Consider the following 12142-nt stretch of genomic DNA (forward strand, 5'->3'; position numbering starts at 1 on the left):
GAAGTGAGTAATTTTTGCAATGTTCTCAAAGCCCTTTGTGCTGAGTTGGGGCCAGACTGTTTATTCTGGCTAATGTAGGATGGATGGGTTATGTAGCAAATTTTAGCTCAAAAGGGGATTGCATATAAATAATTACAATTAATTATGATTAATTACAATTATTTATATCGACTGACAGTAATAACTGTAGCAGAATTAAATTGCCATCAACTGATCTGTCCGTCCAACGAACATTCAGTGCAAGTTCATATCAACTCTTAGAAAGGATATTTCCTTGGCCAATTATGATCATGAGCTGATCATAGCCTATGTTTGATCAATTTAGCCTTCTCATATCATCATGACTTGCCTAAAATGAAATCTATAGATATACTAAAACAGTTCAAGTATATAACAATGTTTAAACCTTAAACCTGCGCTATAATAATAATGTGCGCTAGCCTATATCTAAGTTTGTGCGGAGAGTAGAAGCGCGCTCTGCAGGACATGGAGGCACCAGCAAACACTTGCATTTTTTTCAGTGGAAACAAATTAAAATAGCCTACACCGTCATTTTTATTTTTTTTGATAAAGGTAAGAGTAATACATCATTTGGACCTGTAAAGGGTCTACTTGTATTTGTGTGCACTCACAATACCAACAAAAGGTAGTTCTTTTATAAAACAAAGAAAACAAACATGATGTGCTTTCTGCCGTCTTGAACAGGAGCGCTTCACAAAAATGAACCGAAGCTGAGCGAATACATGCCTCACAAGCTTTAAATTATCACTTAACGAAATAAAAAAAAATCGAAAACAAAAACTCTTTTATTATAATCTTAATCATAATCAATAAAGATGCATATTTCTCTCTAAAGGCGCATCTAATGAGGAGACGGCGAGTTAGGATCAGCAACTTCATCCTTGCGGCACGGACTCAGAAAACATTAGTTTATTAGTAAATAATTCAAATATCTCCTTAATATTTCCGCAGACACATTCATGGTTATGTTTGCTGGGGTTTTGCAGCAAGCTTTAGCCTATTGCGTGCATTTGAACGCAGAACTATTCCGCTGCGCTGAAGTCACTTGCGCACGCTGCTGCTCTCAGTCACGGCACGGTCTCGTGTTGTTTCCACCAGCGCGGCAATTTGTTTCATCACTAATCGATAGACGTCTACAATATAAAAATAAGGAGAAACCCAAAACAGGCCCGAGGCCCGGCCCGCATCTGAACTATGACGTGGAAATTGGACCGAAGCCCGGCCCTAGAGGTGTAAAAAGGTCTGATTAGTCCAAATGCTACAGTTAAGATCAACTAACAATGATTTGATACCAAAGCTCTGCATTTGAAATAATAAGCACTTTCTGTCTTTTGTCAATCTGAGTGAAGAAAACTGCAGTGGAAAATATAGTGAAACATGACATTTAGCACACTCTATAAAGTTACAATTTTGAGGTTTGATGTTTCTGACTGCAAGAGCATGTTTAGCTGGGAGGAGGCAGATCAGGATGAGTAATAGTCCACAGAAACTGAGACAGATTATTTTGGCCAGAGAGCTACAGAAACTAGAGATCGACCGATATATCGATTTACCGATATTTTTCCCGATATTTATTTTTTTCATAATCGAATATCGGTTTTGTAATATCGGATTCCCCGATAAACACCGCCATCTTGTGGACGTTTTCAGAATTGCGCGCAGGATCGCAATTGCAGCGCATCTGAGGGGAGACAAGACAGCAACGGCGTGCAGGTACTTGATTTGCTGTAGTTAGTAAACTATTTAATATTACAGGCATTAATGCACAAATTAGATGTATTACATAAATGCCTGATATAGTTTAAATGCAACTTGGCTCTAAGAAATATGATAAATAAGATACTCTGTCAAGCCCTGTCCCTATAAAGATAGGCTATAACTTTGCCTGAAATAACACAGCCATGAATTAGCACATGGTGGAAATAAAAGCGCTCAATTTAATTCTCTCTGTGGTCTATTAGTCTCGTGAAGTCGGAGTCACATAGATAATCCGTCAAGTACTCTCCCAATAAAGACGTCCCTGCTGAAAAAACCAGCTTAAACCAGCCTAAGCTGGCCAGGCTGGTTTTAGCTGGTCTCCCAGCCTGGTCATAGCTGGTTTATCAGGCTGGTTTTAGAGGGGTTTTGACCACATTTTTAGCTGGTCAGGCTGGTTTTAGCTGGTTTCAGCTGGTCAGGCTGGTCTTGGCTGGTTTTAGCTGGCCAGGCTGGGAGACCAGCTAAAACCAGCCTGGCCAGGATGGGAGACCAGCTAAAACCAGCCTGACCAGCCTGGCCAGGCTGGGAGACCAGCTAAAACCAGCCTGGCCAGGATGGGAGACCAGCTAAAACCAGCCTGACCAGGCTGGGAGACCAGCTGAAACCAGCCTGGCCAGCCTGACCAGGCTGGGAGACCAGCTAAAACCAGCCTGGCCAGGATGGGAGACCAGCTTGACCAGCCTAGACAGGCTGGGAGACCAGTTAAAACCAGCCTGACCAGGCTGGAAGGCCAGCTGACCAACCAGCTAAAACCAGCCTGACCAGCCTAGACAGGCTGGGAGACCAGCTAAAACCAGCCTAACCAGGCTGGAAGGCCAGCTGACCAACCAGCTAAAACCAGCCTGACCAGCCTAGACAGGCTGGGAGACCAGCTAAAACCAGCCTAACCAGGCTGGAAGGCCAGCTGACCAACCAGCTAAAACCAGCCTGACCAGCCTAGACAGGCTGGGAGACCAGCTAAAACCAGCCTGACCAGCCTGGCCAGGCTGGGAGACCAGCTAAAACCAGCTATTTCCAGCTTAAACCAGCTAAAACCAGCCAACCAGCTTAGGCTGGTTTAAGCTGGTTTTTTCAGCAGGGGTAACTTTGCATGAATTAAATAATACAGCCATGAATGATTGCACGTTGGAAAGAAAAGCATTGAATGTAATTCTCTCGTTGTCTATATGCTCATCATTAGTCTCGTGAAGCCGCTTTCATATTCCAGTTCACTCAGCGGTTGATGCTCAAGAAATGCTCCAGCTCGGACACCGCATGTAACTTTTAACAAGATTCACTTTTTTGAAGCACCCTAAATTGTATTAACACTTACTATATAACCATTATTTCGTTTATAAACATCTAAATTAATACAACTCTATGGAAATTAATTATTTATTATCTCCGCGATCGATTGCAGTTTGAGTAGCCTATAGTTCTGTGTAAAGGCACAGATAAACCGCGCTGTCAGCAGCATAATTTAGAGCATGCCAGTTGAGAAATGCAATAAAATACAATGCTTGTTATATTCCAATATTCCAGAGAATATTATTCCGTGAATTAACATTATCCAGTGAATTATTCTTCACTCTCTATCCTATTAAACAGCTTAAAAAACTGTTTTTAAAAATGAAGTTAAAAATGAAGTTGATATGACTCCTGTCCTTTATTTATTTTCTCCATTTGAAAACATTAGACTTTCTATGTTCATTTTGCTTACTGCTAATATTAGTGTTGCTGCTAAAGCTTTTTATAAATAAAATGTTTTTTATTGTTGTAATACGAAGATTACATTTAACATGACAGGGCTCTATACTGCGACCAAAATGGTAATTGTTTGCGAGTTAAAATTTGACGTGGTCGCATTTGTACGAGTGCCAGGTCTGCGCTACCCCAAAGCGTCTGCTTCATACAGCGCGCGCTGCCAACCGCAGCACATTATAGCAGGAGTCAGATTTCAGTGATCACGTGAAGAGAGGTGCTTTCAGCGCGAGCGTGGGTAGAGCCTGGTTTATACTCGCTGCGTCAGCAGGAGCGTGAAGGTGCGCGTCGCGGATGGAGCGCAACGGATGGATTTGTTTTCAAACTAAAGTAAAAGACCGCTTCTTAAACCAGAGAAAGTGACCGTGGTTGGAATTCTTGTAGAAAAAACATGCAAGTCCTGTCAGCTACAGCCAGTTTAGTTTTACTTTTCTTTTTGTTTTCGTTTTGAGAAGCTTGTTATCTTTGCTGTTTACCTCAGGTTATGCTGCTTTCCTTAATTAAATATATATATATATATATATATATATATATATATATATATATATATATTAATATTTATTTGCTTCCTCAGAGTTTGCTAAACATTCTGTAATATACTAGGTATATAGTACAGCATGTGGTGTGTCCTATGCCATGCCTCATCTTATTCGTTTTTGTTGATAAATGTTATGTAAGAGTTTGTCATTGTCAACGTACTGTTTTATTGTTGTTGCGCTTTTTAATTAAGAAATGAATCCATCTTTTGTTTTAGTCTTAAAAAGTTAAAGGTGTATAGATATAAGCAAAACAGACAATGATCTTTTCTTGTAAAATGTGACACCAAGATCACAAATTTGAAAGTAAAAAGCGCACGAAAAAAGGAATTCCTGTTCACAAAATTTAAATCACAAATAATACAGTTGAAAAAGAACGAGTTGAATGTTGAAAACTTTCGTTACCATATAACTATAAACTATGATAAAAGTTCATCAGCATGCATTGATTAATCAAATGTTGTAGCAAAAACAAAAAACAAATTGCAACCAAATGATGTGCTCGTGCGCAAAAGTGAGATCAGTGGGAAGAATGAGTCTAGAGCTCTGCATGAAAGACTGCTAATTCTCAAAAAAAATTTTGTTAAGATGACTGAAAGGAGGTAAAACCAAAGTGAAGTATGGACTTACTTCACGCAGTCATTTATTTACTTTATAACAGTAAATAAATATCGGTTCTGCATCTCGGTTATCGGGCACATAGACATGCCAATAATCGGTATCGGTATCGGTTATAAAAAAATCAATATCGGTCGATCACTAACAGAAACAGAAGGAGAACAGACAGGAAGTGTAATAGCAGCCGCTGCATTAGAGGAGAGATGACAATGAAACTCTAAATCAAGAAAACAACCAATATCAGTTCTCTGATTCAGGGGAACTGCTTACTGAAAGATTTAGGCCACTCAGTTGGTGACTTATTAAGGCTAGAATTAGGATTACATTTAAATGGCAGACATTAATGAGAGCTTGTAGGGAAAAGGATGTGAGCTTTTTTTAATCAAGAGAAGAGTAAAACGGTAATATGTGAAATATTTTTAAAATATATATTTTTCTATTTTAATATATTTTCAAACATAATGTTATTCTTCAAACATAATTTTATTATGATGGCAAAGCTGAATTTTCAGCAGCCATTGTTTCAGTCCACAGTGTCACATAATCCTTCAGAAATCATATTAATATGCTGATTTACTGCTTAATAATCATTTCTTATTATTATCGATGTTGAAAATGGATGTGGTGTTGCCACATCCATTTGTTGTTTTATGAATATAAAGGAAAAAAAACTGCATTTATTTGAAATAGGAATGTATTTACTATCAATTTTGATGTTTTATTGCAAAAGAAAAAAATATATATGTATGTGTATGTATATGTATTTGTGTGTGTACTATGCATATATAGTTATGTGTATGTATGGGTTATATATATGGCTATAGTTTTAATGACAGCAGGTAAACTCCACAAATGTGTACAAACCCTGATGATCCGTGTTTCCCTATGTGAGCTGAGTATATTTAAGAAAGCAAGGAAATGTTCGTTCAAATAGTCAGTTTTACAAATGTGCTTGCAGTAAATGCTGAAATTTACATATAGTATGTCTTTTTAATTAGATATCCTATGTTTTACATTTTTCAAAATTCTGAAACTTAAAGTTAGATTTTCAATAGCAGATATTCAGTGTGGTTTCCCCACTGTATATATTATAAACTCACATAAATACTGACTTGTGTAAGATTTTAAATTTGGGTTCTCATTCGTGTCCTTATCCTCTGACTGTCTCTCCCTCCTTAGGAAAGCTCAGAGGCATATAAGTGGCCTGAAGCAACAGGTTGAAGACTCTTTAGAGAAAGAGCTCATCGCTCATCAGTACCTTGCCAACATTTTCACACTTGCAGAAAGAACCACCTATGAAAGAGATCAACTCATGCACATGGTACTTCTACAGAAACTTACATGCATGCTGTGCAAGCTGCCATCTGTTTACATCTCCATGTGTCGTGACCTCTGGCTCTTGTTAGTTCTCTGCTTCTACACCAGATAACTTAGGTAACATAAGATGGTTTCAGAGGTTATAGTTGTGCTTTTCATTAATGTGCCAATTGGAAATGGTCATCCCTGAGAACTGTTCCTACACAAGATCAAGTTTTTTTATTGAAAGTATTTAATAAATGAAAGAATATTGGAATAATTCATGTTCTAGTTACCCATATGGAGGTAACCTTATCATTGCCCCTCTCTACCAGTAAAAAAGTACCTTAATAACTGTATGCATGACAAGTCACGGGCAGCAAACAGTTGGGCCCCAATTACTGTTTTATGAAAGGTTCACACTATCTCATATAATAAATGCACAACTCCTCTCACTTTATTTGAACTTACAAAGCATGTTTTAGCCGAGGACACACCATATTCCCTGAATTCATCTGCCTTAAGATTTTACATTGAAACCCTGCATCGAATCGTTTCACACAGCAACTTAAGGCAGAGCCTTAAGCGTGGGGATTATGAAAGTTTCATAGTCCTCTTTTTCCAAGCAGTGAGCCTCACTGACGCTCGGGGAAATGTTTGTACTCAACAGAATGTTAGAACCCATAAGTCTAGACAAACTTTTAAATGTTTGCTCTGCTGCTCTTGCTTTGCTGTTTTCCAATTTTTATCAAAGTAACTGGCAACTCTGTCTCTCTTTCCCGGCTCTTGTCCTTACAACTTCTCTTTAATGATGGCTATCCTCAATGTCCCTCTTTTTCCTCAATCTGCCTCCCTGTAGCTGTGTAACTCTTCCTGTTCCCTTTCTCCATCCTCAGGCTTCATCTCTAGAGAAAGACAAGCAAGGCATCCTCACACGCATCATAGAAAGCACTGTCAGCCTGGGAAAACTTCAAGAAAAAGTAAAGGTGAGGCTTTGCTTCCTTACAATGAGCTTCAGATTGTAGATTCTAGAAAAACGAAGAATGCAATGGTTCTCAACCACAAGGCCAGGGCACACTAATGGCGCTCCACTGCATGGTACGGCATGGTACGGTTCAGTACAGCTCACTTTTGGGGGGTTTTCCACTGGGTACAGTACCTGATACCTGGTACTTTTTTAGTACCACCTCGGCCGAGGTTCCAAGTGAGCCGTACCGTTACTAAAACGTGACGTGTAAACCCTGCTGATCACTGATTGGCCGGCGAAAATCGTCACTGCCTGCGTCTTTTTGAACTTTTTTTTTTTTGGGCGTCATTTGAACTTGCGGCACGAGACACAACAGACCCGCTAGATTTAAATCAGCACAGCCAGCGAAGGATCGAACGCAACTGTTTTGAATGAGCGCACCTTTCTTTTAACAACCAAAAAATGGCTGTTTCGTTGTCGGTTGAGGAAGTACAGACTGTCCTCTCATTGATAGCTGAGAAGCGGAACCATTGAGAGCGTGATGGAGCGATGTGGAATTAAAAAGTTTTTCAGGAGTCACGGCAGTAGAGGCGGTGCAACTATAACGACAGCCACAATAGCGCTGTATGGCACATGGATCACTTTTATTTTGTTTTTCCTTTTTTTATTATTAATATGCACAAACATTCTCACTATATTATGAAATATCTGATATTCCGATTCTGAAATATGTGCAAGTAGATGTATTTGGTAGTTTAAACACTTTTATAATGACCGTGTTAGTTGATCTATACAGGGTGACCTAACTGCGTAGGTTTAGCTTATGAGGCTGTCACGTGATGAATGAACGACTCAAACCCGAAGACTCGGGAGATGAACTAATTAATTCTCTTTCCGGCTCAGACTACATAGGTTACGCGTATGAGACTGTCACGTGATGAACGAACGACTCGAAAAACCCGAAGACTCGAAACAGGTGAAATAATTCAGTGCAGAACCTATAGGATGTAGCGCATGCGCGACTGAACGAATCACTCCCAGAGACAACTCGTTCTTCCCGAGTCACATTAAAGAATCGTTCAAGAACGACCCATCACTATTTTCGTTCCATTTACTTCCATTCATATGCATGCGAATGCGTCAGACGGAAACGCAAACTCGTGCGAAAAGTTTTTAGCATTCTGCTGCGTAGCAAAGTTCAAGCTTGGTGAACTCTGGCCTGCGAATTCGCATCACGTGACACTGTGAGACCAACGGAAGATCGATGCCTCACAGCATGACCTCCTATCTGAATTAAAAGAACATAAATTTAAAACTGCAGCGCTGCAGGAGAGTGGAGTAGATTGTATGTTTTTACATTTTAGGTGTATTATTGTTGGTTGTGTGTTGAATTTTAGTTTTTAAAAAGACGCTGCAGAACATGATGTCATATCACGACTGTTGCAGCATCCGAGGGAATTTCGCCTGCTCAAAGTCTAATGTGACCGTGGTTTTTAGATGGTGTTTCAGTACTGCCCTGCCCTTTGGCAAAGCCGCAACCCCGAGAATATTGAACAAGAGGATCGTGCAAACCTTTGCACGCACGGATATTGCAAGACATATTAAAGTGGTAACGTTATTGTTTTTTTGTTTTTTTTTGGGCTAAATCACATTTTAGATAGGATGTCAACAGCTTAAAAATAACTGTATTTACTATGTACAGATAAGTGCAACGGTAATATGTATTATGTTTATTGTTCTTTAATTCTAACATTATAACATGAATTGCAGTGAAACTGTTATACAGTTGAATTTATTTATACCATAGTCCCACACTATTTGTGGCGGCGTACATATGCAAATGAATTATCTGCCAGCAGGAGGCGCTGTTACAGTCTATGGTAGAAATCGAGGTTTCCCTGGTAACGCTGTACACAAAACAGAGCTCTGCTCAAAAATGCTGCTTTATCAGACATTATATGCAAGATGAAATGAAAATGACATCCATAATTTTCTGAAGACAGTCGATTTCCTTCAGAAATACAGTGGGAAAAAAAAAACAAGCTCAACCAAGCGTTCTCCCCCACCCGCCAACCATTAGAATTTCCGAAGGCGGGATTTATTTAATGATATTCTAATTGTTCACTTTGTGACGTCACAAACACCAGAAAACAATGCTGTAGTCCAAACGAGCCTTTCGCTGTAGTTCTTAAAAAGGGAATTTTTAAAAACGAAATATCTCCCTTTGGTGTGGACTTTGAGATTTGTAACTTTGTAGATTTTTTTATGTCCAAACATACACACTACAGACTGACTAAAATTCAAAAAGTGAAAAAGCATAATAGGACCCCTTTAAAATAAAGTATCACCCACTCACACAGAAACCATGAGGTATGTTTGTAGGAAGAGCATGCTGAGGGGCAGGAGTTAGTTTTAGCATTGATTGCTTTGCTTTAACACGCTTATGAAAGATTCAACAAGGAGACAGAGAAAGTCTAAGACACACACAGAGAATGCTGACATGCACACAAACATATAGTCTAATTAAATGACCTTGCCCGTCCGACATATCCAATAAGAGGTCAATCCAGAGACACAAGCCCCTCACACTCAGCAGGTCTATAATTAACATTCAAATGGAGGGTTATTTCAGTTGCAGAGTGAATGTTTCCCTCTCTCGTTTAACAGTTCAGATGCTGCCTGTGTCCATGAGGATGGACCTCTGTGTGATTGGACAGCATTGAATGAAAGTGTCAGTCTATATTTGTGATATTTCCCTTGAGTGAGCTCCACTACCTGTTTTTTTCTACTGCGATGGAAAAAGCAGTCCAAAAGTAATTTTTTAAGCCAAGTGTGAGTTTTATGCCATAGACATACAGATTGTACCTATGGTGAATGAGCTATATGGAGCTATATGGATAATCAGCTTTTTATCAGCACTATGTTTTTCAGATTTAGCAGAATTAAACACTGTAAAATATGAGCTGTATTGGTAGTAGGCAGAACTAGCCCAAATGTGTAATAAAGAATCAAACTATGGTCAAGAGTTTGTCCTAATAACCTAATAACAGATATTATTGCTGGCCCGCCAGCAATAATATCTGGCCTGTAGCCAGATTATTTTGATAGCGGCTGTTTCTGAAATAGATCTGTCATAACAGCAGCAGTTACTCACAATCAGCGTATGTGAGCGAAGCGGAGCGCGAGTGGAGCGGTGTGATTTTGAATGGAGCGAGGAGCGGATTTTTAAAAAGTCGGAGCGTCGTGGTTTTCACTCGCTCCAAGAGCACTCCATCACCGCTCCATCTCAAGTGCAATTCATGCCAACGACCCGTAATATAACTGCATATTTAGCAAGAATTCACATGTTAAATAGCCTATATTTAGCTAGCTAGATAGAAAAGGATCACTCAAATCAGAAAGAATGTGAAGGCTATGATGACTGCAGTGGACATGAGCGGGAAGTTATATTTCTCAAGGAATTTATTTGTTCCTTCTGAATATTTTCAGCTGACAGCTGACTTTTTTTTTCTCAGAATTGCATGATATGAACTGAGTTAAAAAGTCATAATTCTGATATAAACGCAATTCTGAGAACATAGTCTTTTTCCCCTCTCAAAACTGAACTTTAACTCGCAATTCTGACTTTAGAACTCGCAATTGCGAGTTATACCAGTTACAAAATACATTGTAACAGTCAGTCACAGGCAATTCTGGTTGCATTTTTAATCAATTAATGTCTTAAATTATCCTTTGACTATGTTCTGGCCTGCCATCTATTGGTAAAAATTTTTTTGGCCCGATGCCAAACTTACTTGCCGACCCATGCCATATGTTATGGAGGGAAGGATTTAGTGCCACATTAAAGCTGTTTATGAATGCCGTTGATTCATGACACTGCATATAAATATTCTGTTAAGCATTTTTCACTAGCAGCAAGTGGCGCAGCACAGCTAGATTGTTTCCATTGTAATGAAAAAGCTCTTTACGCTAAGCATGCTATGTTGTGTTGTTGGTTACAATGGGATTGTTATAGTTTTGTTGTGTCATGGTGCACTGCTCATTTACAATGTAGACTCAGTGTAACTCTAGCAGTTGAGAAGGAAACAGTGTGTGAGAGCTCTGCATTCTAAATTCTCTATGTATTTTAAAGTATTTTTATCTTACTTCTGCAAACAAATTCCTGTCTGTTGGTGCCGTGATTGTTTGTGGACTGTTTTATTCGTTTTAAAGTGACTGTGCAGACCACTGAGCTGTGATATTGCATGGATTAGATTATTTTCTGTACCAGTGGCTGGTCTCATCACAGACGAACAGATTGACAGTCCTTATGTATATCTGTCCTGAAGTGCTCTCTTTTTCCCTCTCTTATTTTCATATTTTCATTCTCTTTTCTGTTCCTTCTGCTCTCTTTTCCTCTCTTCTTCAGATGTCTCTTCAGCTAAAGATTTAGCACATACTGTAATTATATACACCAATATTTGCTTCTCTTCCATTTTCTCTTAATTACCATCCGCTTTCACCTGTTACATCACCAATTGTGTTTTGCGAAGAAAAAGACAAATGAGTTTTAAAACACTGATGCCTTAATCAGGGGTCACGTGTATTTGGATTTAAATGTATGTGAGTGCTGCTAGTTTGAGTCTCTTATAAAGTGCATTTGACAAGTCTGTATATATTATAAATGTTGTATTTTAAAAGAGATTTTCCTCAATGCAGTATTTACACTGGTTAATTTACATTTTCTCTGCTTAACCTCCTCCCTTTGCACATCGTATGTGTGAGCCGTAGACGTCTCTCAGGGTATGTCACTAATTTTTTAATGAGAAAATGTATTGAATTTCAAAGGCTTTCTCTCACGTGCATGCTCATGTTTTACATACTTAACATGGGTAAATAAAAGCATTTGCAGTCATTACGGGAATAGTTAATCCAAAAAATTATTATTCACTCACCCTCTTGTTGTTTCAAATCTGTATAACACAAAAAGATAAATTGTTTTGATGATCAATTTGTTCCTCAGAATAACAATGAATACTGTTTATAAGCTTCAAAAAGCACCAGAAGTAACTTAAAAGTTGTCCATATACATCTAATGCTAATGCATATCTACTTGAGGTGATATCTAGTGAGTCATTTTTTGAATCAGGTCTTTTCAGTGAATCAGTTGATCTAGTTCTTAGAACTGTTCTGAAGGATTCATTCACAAATCAGACTCCTGCGGTTC

The 12142-nt window shown here is 38.7% G+C and overlaps 1 protein-coding gene across 1 annotated transcript in view; it reads left to right on the forward strand.

Annotated features, from left to right (window-relative positions):
- The window catches only part of LOC306851610 (centrosomal protein of 89 kDa-like), a 104021-nt gene that overhangs the window by 39062 nt on the left and 52817 nt on the right, over nt 1-12142 (forward strand). Inside the window, 2 exon segments of the mRNA XM_079387995.1 lie at nt 5853-5994; nt 6866-6955. Coding sequence (XP_079244121.1) covers nt 5853-5994; nt 6866-6955 — 232 coding nt within the window.

Source organism: Barbus barbus, assembly GCF_936440315.1.
Source record: "Barbus barbus genome assembly, chromosome: 1".
Lineage (NCBI taxonomy): Eukaryota > Metazoa > Chordata > Actinopteri > Cypriniformes > Cyprinidae > Barbus > Barbus barbus.